General features: G+C 37.8%; 1 protein-coding gene across 6 annotated transcripts in view; it reads left to right on the top strand.

The window, feature by feature from the left end:
• Positions 1–24,432, top strand: part of ARHGAP29 (Rho GTPase activating protein 29) — a 79,806-nt gene that overhangs the window by 8,816 nt on the left and 46,558 nt on the right. Inside the window, exons 1-3 of one of the 6 annotated variants that reach the window (XM_018045785.1) lie at positions 4,190–4,436; positions 9,985–10,221; positions 21,303–21,437. In XM_018045785.1, coding sequence (XP_017901274.1) covers positions 10,017–10,221; positions 21,303–21,437 — 340 coding nt within the window. In that variant the 5' untranslated portion in view covers positions 4,190–4,436; positions 9,985–10,016. Of the gene's footprint in view, positions 1–4,189; positions 4,447–9,984; positions 10,222–19,140; positions 19,559–21,302; positions 21,438–24,432 lie in introns of those variants that run through there. The other 5 variants (XM_018045786.1, XM_018045784.1, XM_018045783.1 and 2 more) reach the window with 5 other exon arrangements.

Here is a 24,432-nt window from a genome sequence, read left to right as displayed (position 1 = left end):
TCCTCCTTCTGTTCTGTGGTCCAGAATGTGCCTCCAGGCAGAGAGTTCGGGTGACTTGTAGGGATCACCTCATTCGTTAGTGATTCCATCTCTGCAGGATCATGGTCCTGTGCTGTTTATAGTCTGATGTATGAAAATAATATAGAAGGACTTCCCTGGTGGCTCAGACGGTAAAGCGTCTGTCTACAATGCGGGAGACCTGGGTTTGATCCCTGGGTCAGGAAGATTCCCTGGAGAAGGAAATGGCAACTCACTCCAGTACTCTTGCCTGGAAAATCCCATGGACGGCGGAGCCTGGTGCAGGCTGCTGTCCGTGGGATCACAAAGAGGAAAATAATATAGTAGAAGGGCAAATCTGACCTCAGTTATTCCTGCATTGATGTATTCAAAATTTTAAGACTTTTTTAAAATCTGGAAACTTTCTTTTCATCATTTTAGTGGCAGTTTATTTGTTTAAGAAACTGTTGTTTGCTCTATAAAATGGTGCACAGTCTAGACTTTACTGAGTGAATCCTGTGATATAATTTAACGTATTCTCTTGTCTTCTATATTGCTTATAAAGTGGTGATTGGATCTAGAGCAGAGTTTCTCAGTCTTGACACTTTGTGACCATTTGGGACTGGGTCCTTCTTTGTTAGGGGTGGAGGTAGGAGGGTTGAGGGGTGCTCTCTTGTGCAGGCAGGATGTGTAGCGGCATCCTTGGCCTCTGTTCACTAGATGTCAGTACGATTCCTTCCCAGTTGTGAGAACCCAAGGTGTCCACAGACACTGTAAAATGTTTTTGGAACAATGTTCTATTATGAAAAGTAGGCTACCTAAACTACAGAATCAATTTCAGGAATATGAAGATCCCTACCCAGCAAAAATAGGAATACTTATTATAAATGTTAACACTGAAGAGAACACATGGGAAAGATTTTAACAGTATGGAAGTTGAAGTTTCATAGAGTGACAGAAAAGTAACATCACAGAGGATAAGAATTTCTGTTTTAGAAGGGAAAAATACTTGAGACATTAATAATGTAAAATGGTAAAAACAATTTTAAGATATTAGACTTCTACGATAGATATACAGATGGTTTTACTTTTTCTTCTTTTAAACAGTTTATGATTTAATTATAAACCAAAAATTTTGGAGTTGCAGAAAGGTTTTAATAGTGTACTTTTTCATACTAGAAACTCACTTGTGTGACATAAAATTTCTTTAAACAAAATGTAAATTAGGGAGAATTAATAAAACAACCCCTTTAATTTAAAAGTGAACTACAATTTTCGCTGTTTCCAAATACCCTGTTCCTTACTAAGGAAAAAGAGTAGAAAAGATGACAGACAATTAATATATTTTTAAAAAAGATTTAAGAGGAGGATTGGGATTGAAAGACTTCTCAAAATTTCCCTCAGATAACAGTACTTATAAGTTAATCGTCCAGTATTCATCGAGGAGCCACTCTGCTGGTTCTGTGCACAATAGTTGGCTGTTTTGATATGGTTTAAAGGTAGATCTGGTGGGAAGGGTCTTGAGGTTAACCCAGAGCAGATCCAGGGGGCGGACTTTGCTCTGTTGAGCTCTCTGAAGGTTACCCTGCCTCTACCTTCCACGGCTTTAGAATGCTTTCCTCTCTTCCCCGTTGATGTGCTTCAGTTTAGTCCTCAGTGGTTTCCATGATGAGTGTTTGTGGTACATCATTCTCTTCCAGTAGGATTTGAAGGAACATTTGATTGTTAGATGTCCCCAGCATTGTTAGTACTTTTAATCTTGACACAGTTATGTTTAAAGTTTAATGGGTAAGTTTTCAAAAATTAAATCTGCAAAATGATAGTAGAGTCCAAGTAATTGAGGAGCCTGAGGTTCTCGTATTTATCTTTTCCAGTAACAACCTAGGCGCTTAATTAGGATCACTTGCCTAGAATTGTTTGGGTGTGAGAAGTGTCTGTCTTCCTTTTCTTGTTAGTGGGTAGTCCCCCTATTTCTCTTTCTGTCTTCCCATTCTGTCTCCATCTTATTTTCTCTGCCTTAACTTGTCCCTGAATCTTTCTTGGTCTTCTTTCTCTTCTCTCCACAATTGTTTCTCACCCTCCCACATCTTTCATGGTGTTTTTCCTCTCCCTCCCTCCCATGTGCTCCTTTCTGTCTTTGCACACCACCGCTTCTACCTCACACATGAGGACCTTGTGCACAACATTTTCAGTTTAACTTTAATAAGGAACACAATCCTCTTTATTAAGGGAGTGGTGATTAATGGAGTAAGAGAGTACAACATTATTAATATACAGGTATTTTATTTTTTAAGTCAAAAAGCATTATATTAAGTATGATCCATATTTTGCAACCATGTACTATTGTTTAGTCCCTAAGTTGTGTCTGACTTTTTGTGACCCCATAGACTGTAGCCCTCCAGACTCTAGCCTTTCCCAGGTAAGAATATTGGAGTGGGTTGCCACTTCCTTCTCAATGCTAATATATAGGTATTTTAAAATAGATATAAAAGAGTGTTTGAGATGGAGTAACTTTCTTATATTTCTTCCCCAAACCTTTTCTTAGGATTTAATTAGGGTTGCAATGCTCCAGCCCCTTTTTGGCCTGGGATCCCTGACCTCTCATTAGTTTGTTTCAGTTCAGGGCATCATCAGTTTCCACGGTGCGAGTCCATGGCGCATTGTTCTTTTTAAGTGTGGTTAGAAGGAGAGTTTGGATTTAGGGTTTCCTTAGTATCTATGGCATGTCCTTGATACTGTTGTTTTTGAAGTTTGAAGGGGTAAATTTGTGTAAGTTGAATCTGAAAATTCCACTGTGGAGCTAAAATAACCAAGGAGCTGAATGTTTTCAGATTTATCTTTTATAAAGTAGCACCTGAAGGGCCAAATTTGCTTTATTTCCCCAACATTGTTTTTAGTAAAAGAGTTCAAAGATATGAGAGATGTTCCTCTTCTCTTTGCCAGTGAGTATTTTCTCCCTTTCTTGCTACTTCCCTTGTTGGCTCTATCATGCTCACTTCCTTTTTCTGTTTCTGGAAGTAGGTGGTCGCTCTTTTCTCTTTTTTCCCTCATTATCTTCTTTCTGCCCTCACTTGTTTCTGTCTTCCTTGCTTTTGCCTCTCTCCCTATGAGTGCAGCCCCAGTTTCCTCCTCCTCTTCTTCCCCACACTCACTTGTCTTTTTCTGCATTCTCCCCGTGTGATCATTGTTTTTCTCTGCCTCCAACACTACGCTTAACCACACTACCCTCCCCATGGGCCCTGTTTCTCTATCGGTTCTTCAGTTCCTTCTGAATGTTCCAGCATGAAGGTAACTGATAAGGCTTGTTTTCCTGAGTAGAATGATGTGGAAACCCGTGTGCTTTCGGCCCCTGCTGCTTTCTTTAGTTATTCCATCTTTCTCAGACATTTTTTCTCATTCCGAGCGAGTTTGAGAGTGCAATTGAAGTAATATATAGGTCTAAGTGGGAAATAGGACCCTGTACAGAGAGTAGAGTAGTTAGTTGGTTTTGAGGAAGTTTATTTTTCTGAAAAGGAGTCAGGCTTGTGTTACACTTTTACCTGCTTTGGTTCGTGTTTTTGTTTTCTTAAGAGTTGGAGAGAGAGGAACGAGGTCGTCAAAAGAAGTACCTCATAAAAAAATATAGATTGCTTATCCAACAAATTTCCGTTTGTCAGATGTAGTCATCAGGTGACCTATTCCTAAGGTTCCTCCGCCCGTTCTGCCACAAGCCACACGGGGCTGCTAACACGTCCTGCAGCACTCAGGACCGCCAGCCCGCCAAGGTGCAGCTGACCGTCGGAGCCTCTAGCGCGTGAACCAAAGGCCTCCCCCACCTGCTGCCCGCGTCCGGCCCCGCCCCCCGGGTGCGCGGACCAATGGGCTGGGCCCCGGGGCCGGGGCCGGGGGCGGGGCGGCCGGGGCCGGGGGCGGGGCGGCCGGGGCCGGGGGCGGGGGCGGGGCGGCCGGGGCCGGGGGCGGGGCGGCCGGGGCCGGGGGCGGGGCGGCCGGGGCCGGGGGCGGGGCGGCCGGGGCCGGGGGCGGGGCGGCCGGGGCCGGGGCGGGCGGCCGGGGGGGGCGGGGCGGCCGGGGCCGGGGGCGGGGCGGCCGGGGCCGGGGGCGGGGCGGCCGGGGCCGGGGGCGGGGCGGCCGGGGCCGGGGGCGGGGCGGCCGGGGCCGGCGCGGTCTTGGCGGTAGCTGCACGGGCCGTGGCGGCGGCGGCGGCGGCGGCGGCTTTGGCCGGCGTCTGCGAGCCGTGGGGGATGGGGTCGGCGGCCGCGGCCGTGACGGCAGTGAGTGTCGGGCGGGCGTCCGCGCTCGGGACGCGGGATGGAGCGCCGCGGTGAGTGTCGGATGGCGGCTCTCGCTCCAGCTGCGGCGGCTGAGGCAGGACACTGGGGTCACCGGCGAGTTGACGTCTACGGTCAGGGCGGCCCAGGCGGCGGCGGCGGGAGGTGGAGGCAAGTGCGGGTGCGCTGATGACCGGCGGCGGTGGGCCGGGTCGGTGTCCCCAGGACTGCTGGTCCTCCGCGAGGGGTCGGACGGGAAGAGGGGCGCGGCACCGGAGGGGGAGCCGGGAGGGCACGAGCGGTGGCCCTGAGCGGATTATGAAGATAATAAAAGCAAACACCTAGTGCGTCCCACGCTCGGCATACTGTTTCCTAAGTGCGCTACATATTTTAACCTCCTGAGAGTTCCACGATTATTTAACTAATTTTTCAGATGGGAAAAACCTGTCAGAACACACAGACTAGTAATTGGCAGAGTGTGACTTCAACTCAGGCAGGTTTGCTCTAGAATCTGTGCTCTGTCGCTACAGAGTTGATCTGACCCCGTTCTACCCCACCTGCCTTGACAGCAGTCCTCTCTTCAGCTGGGTCTCATTCCCGATGTATTTTAGGATTTCCGTGGTTGCATTGTTTTCGTCTCTGTCTTTTGGGCTGAGTGAGGGGTTTTTCTTTCCGAGGCGGCGTAAGCCTCAATGGTCTTTCCCAGTTCTTCCGTGGACGTTTTAAGGGCTGGACTCTTTTTTTTTTTTTTGCCTTTTTGACGGCTGAATTTTCAAGCCTGAGACGTTTCATACTGCAGCTGTAGTAATTCACGAATCTGGTGTCTCCATGTTTATCTTTCTTGACTCTCTTCCTCAAGAGGGAATTGGGCTTATAACTTTTCGGAGAGCAGGATTGTTAGTTGCTAAAGGCGGGAGCTGAATGCACCTTCTCTTGTCCATCGCTATCAATGCCGGACACACTTTTTGGTTTATCCATTTTCCCACTCTGTTTAAACGCTGGAATGGGGAACGTGGTCTTTGGCTTTGGGTAGTTTTGGCTGGTCAAGGGAGAGCCCTGCCGGTCAGGAATGCTAGACATTCTGGAGGCGTGGGAGGTTGGGCAGCTTCATCTTTAAACGTGCTGAGTTCTGACTGCACAGGAATGAAGTGTATGAGTATTGCAAGCCTTCTTTTAGAAATTATTTGCATATTACTGAAAAAGTTTCCAACATTCCCCTCTTCTGTTTTAGTGAGGAGTGCATTTAAAAAACATAATCAAGGACCTCCAGGGTGAATTTTCCTGATTAAAAAAAAAATCTCTAAGAATCTTACCAATCAGAAATTGTGTTGAAATAGCAGATTTCTAAAATATATAGCAGTTTTTCCTGAGGTAGAAATAGTAAGATTGGGAATTAAATACAGATATTTGAGGTTGTTTCACTTTTCAATTAGGCAGCCCGGTGCCTAAAATGAAAATACTTGTAAGGAGACATTTGGGGTGGAGGAACGTGGGGCAAGAACATTTGATAAACACAGTCTACTGATGTCTTGGAAAAGACACATTCCAGGGTACCAGAAGTTAGTGTTCACATTTCTGATGCACATATTACTTAGAATTTGGAACATATAGAGAAAGTAGTTTTGCACAGTAGTTTTCTCTTTGCTACACAGTTCTTTGTGAAGTGGATAATATGTGTTTTTTTATATTGATGGCTTGGAAGAGATGCAAGAGAATTAGAAGAGTTTCACAAATATTTTGCTCAACAATCTGTTTGCACAGTTCAAACTTCACTTGGAAGTCATTTAATAGGCTTCCACAAAGTCAGTGACATTTCTGGAATTGTTTCCAGTCCTATATTTCATGGTCACAATTTACAGATATATTGTAATGAAGTCACATGTTGCTCATTACTTACGTATGTCTACAATCTCCTGCAGTAAAGCACTGCTAAGGGTAATGGCTAATGGTTATTGCATCTTCATGATGAACCAAGTGTTGTGCTAAGTGTGCTTTCTGTATTATTATCTCATGAAATTAAATTTACAGTTACAGTATCTGGTAACTACATTTTATGTTCCCACCAACTAGAAGTTCATTTTGGGACTTGAGAAAGTAATGTGGATGATCTTGGAAAGTGTATATCCTCCAAACTTTCTCATTATCATAGTTCAATTTTGTGAAAGTCTGGATTAACTTTATGTTAACATTTTTTCAACTGTATTGTTTCCTTTTTCTAGTTTGAAATATGAAAAGTAGTAAAGTGTATATAGTAAAAGTAAAGTGTAGTACATTACTCACCATAATCCTGACTCCTCACATCCCCATCATTTTTGTTTGTTTACTGATAGTCTTGACTAAAAATGTTCAAGCATTTTTGAAACACTCTTATAACTTTGAGTTACTAATTTGACAGTTGAAGTAAATTAGTTTTACTGAGGTGGGTGATTTGTTTTATTTGAAGCTGGTGACATACGTTTTAAAATTTATAACCATCTTTTTACCAGTGACAATGACCAGTTTTCTAATTTACTAAACTAAAAGCCATCAAAATTAATCAGAGTGCCTTTATTAAGTAAGCTGCAAAAGTGATAAATTAGGCTAATAGTCTTTAAATTAATGGTTTGTAAAAGAGCTGCCCAAACAAGACACTTGAGTGTTGTTTTGTTTTTGTTGGAGGGAGACTTAGGTATAATAGTGCCCCCTAAACTGTCCTAAGTTCATTTTAGAAGTTATTTACACATTTAAGAGTTAATGTTAGATAGGTTTGAAACTAGAGTGAATGTAGAAATTGCATTTCCAGAAATGATTTAAGGATAACAATATTGAATAAAGGACTTTTAAATGTTATTAAAGAAGTGTCAGGATACCTTATTTAATAATCAGAAGTAGAGGAACAGTAATAGAAATACCTTTGATTTCAGTCTTATATACTCTTGCCTTTACTCAACTTTATATGCCTTCTTTTTTGAAAGATACTATTTTAGAGACAAATTTTTAAAAACAATTTCTATTTTCCATTCTAGACACTGCAACAATCCAGAGTTAACCATTTTATTTCTATAAAAATTAATTGAAATTTTGTAAAATTATAAAGTTTATAAATTCATTGTAAATCGCTTAGTTTATAAATTCATTGTAAATCGCTTATTCATTATTATTCGTTATTCATCCTGCAAAATCGTTACTTATTCAGACAGCTTTGAGTTTTTCATCCCTCATTCTGCTATAAGCAGAGAACACATGGTTAGCAAACATTGGTTATGATTTCCTTGAGATTATAGTCTGGATAGGGCAAACATGAATCATCTATGGGAACTTGGATAAGTGCAGTGATGGAAAGGATAAGATGCTATAAAGCATCCAACAGGAAATTCTGCTTTAGTTTGGTGGAGGTGGTAGTTATGAGGCAGGGGAGGTCCAGGAAGGTTTCTTTGAACTGAGATCAGAATGAGTAAACAAAGAGGAAGGAATAGTCCAGGCAGATGGAACTGTATATAGACAAGACCCTGTTGAGTCCAACAATTGGTGTTTTTCAGGTTGTAGGGACAGAATCCATAGTAAGTCTGAGAGCAATTTGATGGGTTACAACTGGCATTTTAAAAAACGAAATGGAACAGGAAAGAAAACATCTGAGTACATCACCTGGCTCCTTGGCCAGTATCTGTTTTATGTTTATGCATTTCTGCATGCATACACCACACACAGACATAACATACTTAATGTGTATACTAGCTCCTGATGTAAAATTATTTCCCACTACAAGTCATGGTAAACAAATATTATTGGAAAAATGAGAAAGTGGTGTGTGGGTGGCCAGAGTGCTGAGAGTGTTGAGTAGGAATTTGACTTCAGATGACATTGCAGAGATAGGTAGGAGGCAGATCTCATGTTGAACCTTGTAATGCACGATAGCTTCTCATTGTCCTTTGGAAGAGTTTCGAACAGAGAAATAACATGATGAGATTCATGTTTTGAAAGTGAATACCTTTGTAATGAGACACTACCTATGGAATGAACAAGAATGAATGTGGAAAAATCCTTAGGAAATTAGTAGCAGTAGCTCAGACAAGAAATCCTGGTTATTTACCTAGTGTGGTAGTAGAGAGAGAATTAGATACAGTAAAAAACTGTAGATGGGCGGGGGGTGGAGGGGGCGGTAATCTATGGAGTTGGGCAATGTATCGTAAAGAGTAAATGATACAATTTTATATCTTACATGTAACCCAGAAATGAATATTACATAAAACTTTCTGCTATAAATTTCACAGAAGTCGTTAGTCATTCTACCATTTTGAAAGTATCCAAATATCCAAGACAAAACATTTGGTAAATATTTCAATTGTAATGCTTGAGCTAATTTAATTCCTCGAGTCATTTCCTTTTTGATTTCAAGAGATATAAACAAATTTAGGACTTTTAATTCCAGGAAGATAAAATGTAAGGATGAAGCAGAAACAGTAAGGTTTTCCTTGAGTTCCAACTGTGTACCAGGTTTAGGTGTTTTAAATGAAGTCTTTTAATTTTATGTCCCCTTTTAATCTTCACACAGCCTATAACCAAATTGTACAGGTTACTAAGTACTCAGCTAGGATTCAAATCTCAGTCTTTGTCATAACAAAGATTTTGTTTTTATTATATCACCCTGAAATTACCAAAAATATTGCTCCAGTGATCATATATTTATTTGTTCAGTCCAAGTGTGTTGTCGTTGACTCAAAGGACATGAGTTTGAATAAGCTCCGGGAGATGGTAAAGGACAGGGGAGCCTTGTGTGCTGCAGTCCATGGGGTAGCAAAGAGGCGGACACGACTGAGCAACTGAATAACAACAGTGTGTCAGATTTGTGGACATGCTTAGAACTTAATTTCAACAGAGAAGTATTCTTGATGAAAATGATAATCCAGAGTATGTGTGTGTATTGTTGTTCAGTCTATGGGGTCACAAAGAGTCAGACATGATTGAGCGACTAACACTTCACCAAAGTGAAGTAAGTAAGTAAAGTGAAGTTGCTCAGTTGTGTCTGACTCTTTGTGACCCCATGGACCGTAGCCTACCAGGCTTCCGCATCCATGGGATTTTCCAGGCAAGAGTAGTGGAGTAGGCTGCCATTTCCTTCTCCAGGAGATCTTCCCAACCCAGGGATTGAACCCAGGTCTCCTGCACTGCAGACAGACGCTTTACCATCTGAGCCACTAGGGAAGCCCAGAAGAGATGATTAACAGTTTGTCAGGTCAAACATAGTAATCCTGGAAGGGAGATTTTGAAAACAGGCGTTTCTATTTTCAAAGCTCATATTTCACCTTTATTTTTGAAGGTGATGTCATAGTGGGAGAATATGTTCTTCCACTAAGTGACATTTCAGAACAACTTTTATAGCTTAAAAAATTCTGTGCCCTAGGAATTAAGAGGAAATTTATTAAGAGCATAGATTCTGGTCACAAGGCAGATGTGGTTTTAAGTACCAATTCATCATTTATCAGCTGAGAGCTTAGACAAATCATTTAGCCTTCAAATCACTTTCCTAACTTGGGAATTGAGAATCTGCATATCATAGACTTGTCAAGATTATTGGCACTTAATAAATGGAAGTTGCTATATTAGTAATACAGAGTTTGTTGTTGGTTTTTTAAATAGAATATTGAGGTGGGCTTTGAGCTGTTCATGAAAACCTGGTGTTATAATGTACCTTGGTTAATGAAATATTTGCGTTTCTCTCTTTTTGTCTCCCCTACATAAGGAATTCCATTTTTTTGACTGTTATGTGAAAGGATGATTGCTTACAAACAGAAAAAGACAAAGAAAAAACGTGTTTTGTCAACAGGCCAGCTCTCAACTGATGTTACAACTTCTGAGATGGGGCTCAAGTCCATAAATTCCAACGCCATTTTGGATCCTGATTACATCAAGGAGTTGGTGAATGATATCAGGAAGTTCTCCCATATGTTACTATATTTGAAAGAAGCTATTCTTTCAGGTTTGTCAACTCTGTTTCCCTTAGCCTTCTTATTGGATGGTTTGTAACATCTTAAATGCCAGCCTCACTTTCATATAAGTATGTACATAGTGGTAAAGTAGAGTATTCTGCTTTAGCTATTTTATATATGTTTTGCCAAATGTTTGATGTTTACAGTGTAAACTATGTTATAATCAGATACAGTGCAATCCATAGTAGAAAGCTTGGGAAGTGAGGGAACAAGACCCATTTGATATGGGAGGTTTTTAGATATTTGGAATCTTAACCTTCTTGTTAATGGTAGCAATGCACTGATTGGTCTTTAATAAGCACACTAATAGTTTTAATTTACATTGTTAATACATCTGCCTAGATTCAGTTTTCTATATTGTTCCTGAAACAGTCTGAAATCACTGATTTGAGTGAATTTTTTCCTCAGAAGTCAAACTTAATTCTGTTTTGCTGTTCTCTTCCTCAAAAGAGAGTCACAGGATTTATTTTCTGTCTAGTTAGAAATGGATACTGGAGCCTGAGGCTTGATTGTCCTGAAATAAAGAGCTATATACATCTGTACTCCCTGACTTGATCTTAGTCCCTGTCTTTCAACTTTCTGTGCCTCTTTTATATCTAATTTTGATGGCAGTGGTGATTAATAATCATACAACTGATATTCTTTTGTAATAAGTAGCAGTTCAGTCCATATTCATAAAGGTACGTCTGGATGTAGAAAATGAAGTTTCCTGGTTATTTATATGAGACCTTTTGGGGTTTCATAGACATAAGATTTCAGTAAATATTTTCTGTGAATATAAGTTAGATACTCATTTTCTGATATGCATTCTGAAAAATAGAAACTAAAAAACTATGCCTTCTGTTTGTCATAAATACTGCTTTTAAGAGTTTATTTCTAACCTACCTGTAACTTTCCATTTGAAATGCCCAAAATACCTGGACTTGAATTGTAGCCTCAAATGTTAGTATTAGATTTACCCTTAAATGACAATCACGTAAGTCATTCTTTTGAGACTATATATATATGTTTTTAGAAAAGAATTTACCTACATTTCTGTTCATTTTAATACTTGATTTTGAAGTCTAACTTTGGATAATTAAATGGTAATAAAGATACTTTGTTATTGTGGAAAGATATTCTAAATAACATTAAGCATTATACCAGTAACAGATTCATTATTAAAATGACATATCTGCCATTTATTTAAATAAAGCATAGCTATGTAATAAAGTTTTGTTCTTAACTGGCTTTTAATTTTTTTTGATTTACGTATAGTAAAATTTTTTCTTTTTGATGTAACTGGGTTAACTTTTAACTCAAAATTTATATTAATTGGCAAATGATTTACTTTAATGTAAAATCTGATCTTAATGTAGCGAGTAAAATAGGTTTCACTAATATAAATAAGATTTTTAGTTAGAATATCTATTTGTTTTTGTTTTCCATAGGAAATTCTACATCATTTGGAATCTTTATCTCACATATTTATCCCCTGTTTCACAGATTTAAAATGGTGGTAATTTAAAACAAGTTGGACCCACTTCTTATATCCATAATTTTTTTAAATGAGTTTTAATTCGTAAGTAGACAGTTCATAGGTTAGGAAAGAAGAGGATTTAAAGTTGATCCTAAGTAAGAAGAAAAGAGGAAATTGGTAATAAGATAGGAAAGGGAAACTACCTTTTGAGGTAAAAAGAGGTATATGGAAATATATTTTTTACAGAAAAGTAATGTTAAAAATCTGTAAGGATGTTGTTCTTTAAATAAAAAAACCAGTACTTCAAAATTTAGAATTTGAGTGTATTGCTAATAGTAAAAAAATTTTCCATTTATGGTTGGTAAATTAATGCAAAAGACCATCTTTTGGGTAACTAGCTCTCATTAGTAAGCAGTGGCCAGAGAATTTCCATTAATTTATCTTTGGATTGATTTTAATGCTTGATTCTTCAGTCAGAGTTAAAAGGATTTATGTGTGCCATCTCAAAATAAATCTTGGATTTAGCAAGAATTTATTTTCTATATCTTTGCGTCATTGTTATCAAAATCTGGAAATATCTTCTTTAGTTTATTTGAACTGATAGACCCTTTCTGTTTGTTGTTTTCCTTAAGGGAGTATGTACAAACAGCATAAATCAACCGCATTATAAATGACAAATGCCACATAATAAAGTTTTTGATTTTGATCATGATTTTCAGCTTGTTAGAGTGTCATGCTATTTATTTAATAGAATTATTGCAAAAATCACATGAGATATAATCTTCAGGAAAGCAGGTAAAATGTTTGAATTCTGTAGCTGTCTAAGGTAGTTTAATAAACATATGTTAGTGGACATAGGTCACGCTTTTGTCTCTGAGCACTGAGAAATGTCCCTGGACTTCTGCTGTTCTGTATGGTTGTAAACTGGCCAGACAACAAAGAGCTGTTTCATATTTTCCTTTTGGAGTGAAGAGACCATTGTCGGTATTTGATTGGTGGCTTTGCCACTAGTTTGTCTTTTGCCTCCTCAAGAGGAGGGATGCCACATTTTTGATATTGTTTGTTACCTTTCAATTCATGTTGGTTGGCTATGGAAAAGCTAAAAAGTTGTCTTTTAAGAATGTAGGTGTGGGTATGCAGATCACCTTTGGTGTTATCTGCATACCATTTTCTTTATGTACTTTACCTGTCATGAAGCAGTGGTGTGCAAAATCATGTAACTGCTGCCTCAGGTGTTCAGTCATTGCTGAGGCTCGGTGTACATTAACAGCTTTGTGATAGGTTTACACCCACATCTCCCTTTCCTTGACTAGTTACAGAGATTATTATAATTGTATATGATGCTTTACGTTTTACAGAGCACTTTCACATGCAAACAGTATTTAATCACACAGTCCCCGCAAAGGCAGAGTTTAGCCCGTTTCATAGACGAGTTGTATGTATAATTTAGATTATGTGATTTCATCAACTTCTGATTGCTGATAAATAACTACTATTTCATTTGGAACCTAGAGGTCATGAATGCAGAATGGTGTGTCCTTTTCTCATGCTTTATTAGCTGCTTTACATGGCAGTATGATACTATAATGGAGAAGGCAGTGGCACCCCACTCCAGTACTCTTGCCTGGAGAATCCCATAGACGGAGGAGCCTGGTGGGCTGCAGTCCATGGGGTCGCTAAGAGTTGGACATGACTGAGTGACTTCACTTTCACTTTTCACTTTCATGCATTGGAGAAGGAAATGGCAACCCACTCCAGTGTTCTTGCCTGGAGAATCCCAGGGACGGGGGAGCCTGGTGGGCTGCCGTCTATGGGGTTGCACAGGGTTGGACACCACTGAAGCAACTTAGCAGCAGCAGCATGATACTATAAAGACACTGCTCAGTTTTCATTTCATTATATTTCATGTGGTAGTTATGTTGACTTACCCAATATGGTAGCCTCTAGAGATATGGCTGTTTAAATTTAATTAGAATTTAAAATTCAGCTCCTCAGTTGCAGTAACTGCTTCAAGTGCTTATTACCCATCTCTGATTAGATACCCATTTTGAATGGTGAAGATATAAAAATTACCATCATTACAGAGATTTCTGTTGGGCAGTGATGGTATTGATGTTTGGTTTTCATCAATCTCTGGAATTTTGAGATGAATTTTTGAGCTATCAGTATTTTTTATTTTTATAGCCTGAAAAGAAAACCTAGAAAAAGTTGTTACTGGAGCAAAATTTTACCTAGAAATAAGAATTCTTGGAAATCATTTGAATTCTCCTTCCTTAAATTGCCTTTGGGATGTGTAGCTTTCATGCAGTTCTTTGATTTGAACCAGCAGATCACTTTCTAAGCAGTTTATACAAGTTGGTGAGATTGGTAATAAGGGATGGCAGAAAGAGCTCAGGAAAGAGAATCACACAATCTAGGTTGTAGACCCAGTTCTGCTGTTGACTAGTTTTGGAATATGGCTTAAGTCATTTAATACTTTGTTAAAAATGAGATGTTTACATCAGATGCTATTGATATTATAATTCTGATTTAAAAATTTATTGGAGTTGGAAATTCTACATTGTTCGGAATATTGACAGTTCAGAGCTGAAGAAGGCAGCTAAGTATTGGTATTCAAACTATATAACACATTTTAGAGGACATCTGTCTCCCACCAATTTATAGGGTTTTTTAATGTGAATTTTATGATAACTTTATTAAATGTAATGTAAATGAAAATTTCCCAAGTGAGCATGTTATGCTCATATTGCAGTAGGTGTTGATGAACTGATTACAGAAAATTGCTGTTGTTCAGTCGCCAGATTGTGTCTGCCTCTTCATAGCCGCGTGGACTGCAGTACACTAGGCTTCCCTGTCCCTCACCATTTCTTGGAGTTTGACCAAGTTCATGTAATGTCTGCCAAAGGACTCTCTGCCCCCTAACAGAGTTAAGATGTGCGTGCACTTAGTCTCTACTGTTTTTATTTACAAACGAAAGTAGAGAGCTTATTGTGGGAGATCATGGGACTGTGAACACAGTTGCTTTTGATATAGGGTAAGTGATAGTTTATTGATTCTCTGTCCACTACTTATTTCCAAGAGGAGGTTACCCTGTGAGTTTTTTTTTTGGTGGGGGGAGGTCTGTGCAAGATCTTTGTTGCTACACAAGCTTTTATGTAGTTGATGCGAGTGGCGGCTACTCTCTAGTTGTGCACGGGCTTCTCATTGCTGTGGCTTCTCGTTGTAGAGCATGGGCTTTAGGGTGCTCAGGCTTCAGTAGTTGTGGCCTGTGGCCTCAGTAATTGTGGCTCCCAGGCTCTAGAGCACAGGCTCAGTGGTTGTGACACAGGGGCTTAGTTGTTCCATGTATGTGGGATCTTCCTGGATCAGGGATCAAACCCGTGTTTCCTGCATCGGCAGGCAAATTCTTTACCACTGAGCCATCAGGGAAGCCCCCTTAGTCTTATGTAAGTAGCAGATGTAAAATTTGAAGTTTTAGATCTCTTTCCAGTGCCTGGAGAATCCCAGGGATGGGGGAGCCTCGTGGGCTGCCCGTCTATGGGATCGCACAGAGTTGGACATGACTGAAGCAACTTAGCAGCAGCAGCAGCAGCCAGTGTCATTATGGTACATTATGAATAATTACAGGGCAAAATTTGCAACTTATGTTAAAATGCTGAAGGCACGCTGTTATACCTATATCCCCTGTGTTTAAATATAGCACTGCAGATTAATGTATGTGCAGTACCAATTCAGGTTTATGTTGCCCCACTGAGAAATAGTGTGTTCTGAATTCCAGAGATAAATGCTCTTCTAGTTTTACAGTAACCTTAAACTCTCCCTTTGTGATATACCTTCTCCATTCCCAAGTGAACACCATGTATGGAAGTTCGAAATTTGGAAATCTGAAAAAGTGCAAGGCTTTTAATTGGGCTAGAGAGAATAGTGCACATTGCTTGCTTTGTCTAGTACTCAGTGCTTGGAAGTGTCCATTGCCATTATAACATACATTTGAAGAAAAAAATTGGCAGTTAAATCTAATGCTTCTTATAGATTTTTTGATTATGTAACTTTTAAGAATGGATTTTAATAAAAGTTTACTATTGTGACAATGGTGGCATGTTTTTCTGTTTTGTTTTTTAAATAGGTTGGGAAGGAAGATAAAACTTCATCATCAGTTTCAGATAAAGTTCTCTAATTGTTAAAAATGATTTCTAGTTGAAGAGTGTATCACTTTTAATTTGTAAAAATGTAACTGATCTCATAAGTGACAGCTTTTGATGAATTCTGAGTCCTAAATTTAACAGAACTGTAGTCAGAAATGGTATGTTAACATTCTAAAACAAACTGCTGAAGGAATTAAGTAAAAATTTTAATGTCATTAAATACTATGTTCTGTTGTGAGAGGCAAGTTGTGTATAAACTTTCAAAATCTGAATTGAAATCTTGTGGATTACCCCATTTTTTACACAGGAGAATGTGTAAATTTATTTAGGCAAATTACAGTGAGTATTAATTTTACCATTGTTGGCTAGTATTTTACTTTCAACCTTTATAGTGTGCAAGAAATTTTGTGAAATACTGGAAACATAAGTTGCTAGTCCTCCTATTGTGTTTTTCAGAAGTAAACCTCTCTAGAAGTGATTTCTAATCGTTATCGTTTAGGAAAAGCTAATATGGATGTTAATAGGTTAAGGCTTAGTGTCTGGAAGGTACAAAATAAATCTTTGAAGAAGGGAGTATGAAATACAGGTAGCTCATTTATTACACACGTGCCAGCTTTAGGAGATTGCTTTCTTCTTCTTCTTCACTTGCCTAGTACGGCTTACACAATTTAACCTCATTTGTAATAGTAACTGGCATATTCAGATGGAAGTTGAAGCCTGTTAAATCAGATTGCAGAGTATACCTGCCATTAAGCTATAGCTTTTTTAACCATGTTGATTGCCATGGTGACTAAGAACATAAATTCTAGAGCCAGAGCCCTGAGGTGGAATTCTCATTCTGCCACTATATGTATATAACCCTGGGCAAGTTACCAGTATTCTCTTCCTCAGTTTCACATCTCCTAAAATAAGATAGTAGTACCTACATTATTGGGTCATTGTGAAAATTAAATGAGTTCATACTTCATATATGTAAGGCTCATAGACTAAGTCTTTTAAAATGTCAACTGTCACTATTTTTACAATCCCCAAGTGATTGGATAATGAAAGTTGCTGTTAAGGCTTCACTTTTATCCTGTAAATTCAGAAGTTATTACAGAAAACACAAAAATGAGTTTCCTTGTGATAAGTTCTGAAAACTTTTCCCCCCTCCTTGTTTTCATTGCTTTCTCAGAGAAGTTAAACTGAATTAATAAGACTGAGTTAAAAAATTATTGTCAGTTTTTATTTTTTTAAATCAAGGAAAACACCATGGCCTTTTCACTTATTTATTTACCCAAGTATTTCCATGAAGTGTTTGCAATATAAACACTGTGGTATTGTGTTAATGCATGAGAACCAAAAAGTAGAACTGGCTAATCTGTTCTCACTTGATAAGCTGAGTGAAGCAGAAAATAAATGGCACAAATGAAAGAAACAGTAAATTAAAATTCAGATGACCATATAGGGATGGTAGATAAGCAAATGTTGGGATACAGTTTTACTCTTTTATATAGCTAGTATTAAAGTTGATTGAACCTTATAATATTTGCATATTTAATACCTTTGTACTATAATTTAAATCTTATTACCTTTACAATATGGCCACTATAAAACTTAAAAATTATCTTGTAATTATATGACTAAATTAAATACTATCATTTACTTGGTAGGTATAGAAATATTTTTATAAAATATATTCTTAATTATGTTTTATTTCTAAGTGGTTTACTAATTTAGATTTTACATATAAAATTAAATTGAAATTTAATATCTCTTTTTCATTAAAATATTGTGGAACCATACTGTAATTTGTTACTGAGTGTAATTCTGTGTGAGACAAATCTGTTTTCAAAGGTATTTAGTTTGAATGGCTTTCAGATTTAATAGTAATAGTTTGCATATATTAAGACTATAAAGCACTTTTGTTTCTGTCAATTTATTTGATATTCACAACAAACTTATAAGGTAACTTTATGAATTAATGATGAATCTGAGGTTAGAGAAACTGAGTTTTGTATATGGTCATTTCAAGGAAGTGGCAGATTAAGCATTGGAATGGAAGTTTGATTTAAATCTATTGTCTTCTACCACACCAATGAGCCGCGTACCTTTCTTCTGTATTGAAAAAAAGTAAAAGTAGTTCAGTTGTGTCCAGCTCTTTGCCACGGACTACCGCTGGACTCTAGCCTGCCAGGTTCCTCTGTCGATGGGATTCTCCAGCAAGAATACTGAAGTGGGTTGCCATTCCCTTCTCCAGGGGATCTTCCCCACCGTCTGAGCCGCCAGGGAAGCCACTGGCGAAGAACAATTACTGTCTTTTTTGCTAAGCTCATTATTGCTGCTTTTGGTGGTTTGGAGATATTTAGTGTTGGTGAAGGAGCTGCCTAAAGGTAAAACTTTCTGAAAAAATAAAAGTTCAAGAAGCTTTTGCTTCATAAAAATAATTTGGGATAGCTTTATTCTCCTATAACGAAAAAGAACCTTGGAACATTTTTTAAAATTATAAAGCATAATTAAGGGCTTGCTATTTTATAACGTCCCAGCTGAAATATTATCAGAGTATTCTCATGTCCTAATAGTTATGTTAAACTCATCTACTCAAATACATAGGGGAGTTTATGACTCTTTGTACGTAAGGCTTTTTAAATTATCATGTTCATTTCCATTGATTTATATACTTCAGAGATGTGTCCAGTCACAGAAAACAGGAATTATTTATAGAGTAATTTGAGATATTTCTGAAATTTCTCACTAAATAACTCAGTTACTGTCTTTCAGTATTTTGCTTTAAAACAACTTCAATATCTGTTTATAAGGGCTTCCTTGTAGGAAAAAAGGAATTTCAAATTGGTAGAACATCTGTGTTGACAATTATAGGAATGTTCTGCAGTGGTTTTTAAGAAAACTTATAGCAGTCATTCTCAGGCCCCTCTATGCTGTTAAAAATTAAGAATCCTGAAGAGTTTTTGTTTCTGTGGGCTGTATCTGTTACTATATACTGTAAACCAAGAACATTGAAAAATATAAAATATGTTTTTAAAACATATGAAACACTTATAATTTTAAAATATATTAATAAACAATAATTTTGAAATATATTTATTTCCACATAGTTAATTTCTTTGATTCTGAGAAAGCCAGAATTTATTACCTTGGTTTATTTAGGCATTTAAACCATTAGTATTTTGTGCATATGTGCTAAGTCACCTCAGTTGTCTCCGACTCATTGTGACCCTATGGACTGTAGCCCACCAGGCTCCTCTGTCCATGGACTCTCCCAGCAAGAATACTGGAGTGGGCTGCCATTTCCTTCTCTGGGGATCTTCCTGACTTAGGGACTGAATTCGGATCTCCTGCATTGGCAGCAGGTTCTTTGCCACTAGCGTCACCTGGGAAACCTTCTTGTTTAATATCCAATACTCATTTTGAATATTGAGGATTCTTGCTGACCCACAAAGATCAAGCTCTTTTTCCTGAGACCTCAAAATAAGACAATATTTTTACCTACTGTTTCCTAAGTATGTTAATATCTGTAGAAATTAATCTGAAACAGCACAGTAGGGGACAGAAATGACTGGCTTTCCTTTCTCTCTTTTTTTCTGGGCTCCGGGGAGTGCCATGCTGGCTCCCACCATCCACCATCCAGTTATGCAGTTGTTCACTTTCGGGGTACATGTAGAGCAGTATCAGCATTGTTAACCTGAAGTCTCATTGAAAACTTTATCAACTAGAGTCCAGTGCGTATGTGCATTTCCTTTGCCTTTAATGTTATACTCTCTACTCATTTCCAAAGCTACTTGAGCCAGCACCTAATCTCTTGGGTTTATCTATTATTAAAATTTTTGGATGAATGAGTGGAAATTTTACTGAAGGCACTCTATTCTCTTTCCTCCCGTCACTACCTGAACTATTCTTCTTTACCTCTACCTGAGATACTTTTTGCCCTAATATACCCAGCTCCCCACCTTGCCTGCTCCTTTTATACTACTTATTTCTCGCTCTTGATAATGCTGTTAATGAATGGAATGTTTGGTAGATAATAGAATTTTCTTTTGTTTATCCATCCTGTAGATTTTCTTTCTAGTGGCTGTCTTTTAATATTTCTGGGAAATTTGCATAATTATAAAGCATCTTTAAAAATGTTTTTTAAAGCTTTTAATATTTCAGTAGGGAGACAGTATAATGTTAAGAGCTTAGCTTTTAGAATTATACAACCTGGGTTCAAATTCTGACTTGGTGAACGTAGATGTGCCTCAGTTCTCTCATATGTACAATGGAAATTTTTAAAATTATCTACCTAATAGAATTGATATGAAAGCTAAATGAGGTGATAGGCTTTAAGTGCTTTTAACAGTGCCTAGCACATAAGGAAGCATTTAATAAATGTGCCATTATTAAACACTAGTGCTATATCTATAAGTTGTAGAAATGAACATTACATCAGAGTTTTGTATTTCAGGTGGTTGTCTTTTCAAAGTTTTGAGGATTACTTCAGGGGTTTTAAAGGTTAGAGTGACTATACTTTCTGGTTTGCCAGGAATGGTGATCCAGAAACATGCCTGTTTACTAGGAAGTGCCCCCACTTTCACTTGCTAGAGTATTTTGGTTTGAAAGATAAATTATATGGTCACCTTATTTCCAAGGGTTATAAAAGGTTGTCTGTAAGTCTTTGGCCAGGACTACTATAAATGTCAGAGCAGGCAGGTGGGCGCTGGGAAGGAAGCAAGCCTAAAAGAGTGCAGTGCTGCTGTTTCAGCTGCTTGAGGCCAAGGAGGATATGGGCCTGGTATAACCAGATTTTGATTTTTTTCAAGAGTAGGCGTAAATCTGGAGTTCTTGTAATGATCCCCCAGTTTTTCATCATTGGCAGTTAATTCAGTTTTTCTAAAAGTATAAAATTTCATTGAACCATATAAAGATCTATGCATTTTATTGTATGTAAATTGTATCAGTTTTTAAAATATATAGGTGAAATGGTGGTACTTACATATATGCCTCTGAGTTGCTCATTTCTGATATCTGATAATAGCTTAATGAAGAGTCAATTCTTATGTGGTAACTTAACATGTAAGTGCCATTTAATATGGGTTAATATTTCAGACATTTATAGGGCGTTAAGTGTTACCATATGTATTAAAAAGTATATTAATAGTAAAAACTGTAAGACAGGAAAAACTTATAAAGTTGCCGCAAGGGAAATCTGGAAAGCACATTTAGACGGAGAAAACTGCAAAAGGTAGTGCCTAAACTGACTCTGTGAGTGCCTTTGAAATCTTTAGTGAATTAAAATGATTATGGAGTTTTTGAAGGCTAAATGAGTTACATGTAATTGCAGTGGTGAAAATAAAAGTGAACATACTGTAGGCAGAAATTTTGGAGCCACTGCTTCTGTTTAAAATGTGCTCCCAAATGGTTTTTCATGGTTTATTTAGACTCTTGTAACATGGTTTGGGAAACAAATTAAAAAAATTTTTTTTCCTTTAAGAGTGTTTTAAAGAAGTCATTCATATACGTCTGGATGAACTTCTTCGTGTTTTAAAGTCTGTAATGAATAAACATCAGAACCTCAATTCTGTCGATCTTCAAAATGCTGCAGAAATGCTTACCGCAAAAGTGAAAGGTAAGAAAGACACTATTAACCGTGGGTTGGCATGAGCAAAAAGGATCCACATGATACATTTTGGTTCATAATGTCTGTGGAGCCATCTCTCATGGTGCCTGTATGATGTGTATCAGTAGGATACACATTGATATTTAAATATTCCTAAGTCACCCTGGAGAAGGGAATGGCAATCCACTCCAGTATTCTTGCCTGGCGAATTCCATGGACAGAGGAGCCTGGTGGGCTACAGTCCATGGAGTTGCAAAGAGTCAGACATATCTGAGCAACTAACACACTAAGTCACACCTAAAACTCTTTTTGTTTTAAAAATTAAACTTTATTTGGCAGGAAACACTCTAAAAATACTAAGTAAAATTAACTAAACAACTGACATTTAAAATTTTTGAGTTTTTTGAAAGTATGTATGCTCTTTTGAAATAAGTTAATGGTGCACAAAAAGTCTTTGTTATCTGAGGACAGTTGATGCTGGAAAATGGCCGTTTGTAGTGACTCCACTTAAAGGGGGGAAACAAATGGAAAAAAGTAGACTTAATTGGTACTTTATTTTAAAATGTGGATAAATGAAACTAAAATTGTAGAATAAGTTTATCATATATGTGTATATAAATGTGTATGTATATATTACATGTGCTAAAAGAAATAAGAATTAGGACATTACCCTTTGATGAAATAATTTGGACCAATAATTGTTAAAATCTATTATTCTAGGCTGCATTATATAAAGATTGAGAAAAATGAGACTAGAGACAAAGGAGTTCAGTTAGGAGATTATTGGAAATAATGGGCTAGAGGAGGGTTGACGATCTGAGCTAAGGCAGAAGCTGGGATGTGGTAGAAGTAGAGTGTGGCTATTACAGAAGAGGAGATGGCTGTTGATTTGATGGAACATAGGACAGGTTGAGTGTTAGGGATGAGGCTGAAGTTTGAAGTTGAAGATGGAGTGAACTTCGATTGTTGTTGACCTGAGTGGTGATGGAAGAGGATGACACCAACTCAGAGTGTGCAGACTGAGTAGAGGACTGAGTGTGAGCTCCCAGGGACAGAGAGAAGATGAGAAACAAAAGTAGGTAGACTATCTGGAGAACCATGTTACGGAATTTTAAAAATGTTAGGTTCTAAGAAGTGATTGTCAGTGTTGAATGTTAACCTGATAGGTAATGCGAATTCAAATAGTTTAACAATTTAGTTTAACAATAGTTTAACTCACTAAAAGTGAGTCACCATGGCTTGAGTAATGAATTGAGAGGCTATTTGGGGGAGAGGGATTACCTGTCCTGAGTCTGAAAGGTCAGGTGAACATTAACTGGGCTAGGGCAGGGATTGGAACTGCAATTCTGGATGCTTGTAGAACTCTGGATGTGAAGAACATAATGTGATTGATGTAGAGAGGGCAAAGGGCAAGTGTCAAGGGATTAGGCAGGAAGAGAAAAACCTTGTCAATACAGTATAGTCCCTGTAATTAAGAACTGCCTTCCCTACTTTTTATGTAGATTTATCCTGTTTGCATGGTTCTCTTTTTTTCTGTATTTCAAGCACTGGAAAAATATAGATGGTTTCAAAGTGGACAGCTTCTGCTGTGACTCTTAAAAATGCTTAGTAACCAAATTTGTTTTAAAATAGATTGTTTATAAGCGCAATTTAATGTAAGTTAGAGTAATTTGTGTCTATAGATAGTAAAATTTCCATGCTTGAAAATAAGGACCACAGTTCATTCAATTGTTGTCAGTAGCTATTGTGTGTAGTCAGGATGTCCTGGGGAAGGAGAGTGTCTGTATTCCAGAAACAGACTTAAAGAGACTTCTCCACTGCTTTACAGATCTTTTTTCTTTTCTGTAAAGCAATTTTTTGAGTATTATTTTCCACTAAGAGTGTCTTTACCCTTGGAATGATTGCTACAGTCTGTCTTTTGTGTTGGATGAAATTTTGAAGATTACTTTGTTATTGGGAAATTTATTGTTTCAGTAGGACTTCACTTACTCTGTTTCAGTAGGACTCCATGACACTAGAAAACTAAAAATTGTGTTTTCTTTGGTGTAAGTTTTAAGTTTCTAAATGCCCCTCTTATATTATTGTTGAGGCCATCTAAAAATGTCATTGATACCTCAAATGAAAAATATTCAGTAACCTAGAAAATTGATGTCAAATTAGAGCTTATTTAATTCTTTCATTTAATCTTAATTTAGTTTTCAAACCCTGGAAAGGCCAGGATTTGAAGTGTAGAAACCATTTTTGAATATCATTGTTGTTTAGTTGTTCAGTGGTGTTGGACTTCTTTGTGACCCCATGGACTGTAGCCCGCCAGGCTCCTCTGTTCATGGAATTTCCCAGGCAAGAATACTGGAGTGGGTTGCCATTTCCTCCTCCAGGGGATCTTCCCGACCCAGGGATTGAACCACAGCCTCCTGCTTGGCAGAAGGATTCTTGACATTTGAGCCACCTGGGAAGCCCTAAAGACAGTTAGATCAAGGAGGTATCATTTTGTTTGTGCTGCTCAGGGTGTGAATGCATGAAATCTATGCGTTTCCTATGCATAGTAATAGTTGCGTTGAAATAAAATTGAAATCCTTTAACTTCTCCTTATTTTTCATTTTAAATGTGGGATTTACCTTTTAATAACCATAAAAGAAAAATCCTTAGCTTTTCCTCATTCATTCTAATAGTGATTTGTATTTCCTGTGTCTTCTTGTTTCCAAGCAGGAAGCTCAGTCTGACAAAGTATTTGGAATATGGTAAGAGAGATACAGCTTATTTGTGAAGCAGATAAAGACATCGTAGCACTCAGTAGTTTATTATGCATGTAGTAGTTGTGTTTTCATCATTTACAAGCATTTTGATAAACCTCATTTGTAATACAAAAGGACAATTTTTAAGGTTTTTCATGATCTGTATTTTGCCCTATATTTAAAAATTGGCAAGCAAGAAAAGTAAGTTTTAATTATGTATCCAAAATTGTAGAAGCCTTACATGTTTTCTTTGTTTTGAAACTTAATTT

Source organism: Capra hircus, chromosome 3 (assembly GCF_001704415.2).
Source record: "Capra hircus breed San Clemente chromosome 3, ASM170441v1, whole genome shotgun sequence".
NCBI classification, from domain to species: Eukaryota; Metazoa; Chordata; class Mammalia; order Artiodactyla; family Bovidae; genus Capra; species Capra hircus.
Note: the sequence above shows the minus strand (reverse complement) of the source record. Positions and strands in the feature narration are given on the sequence as shown.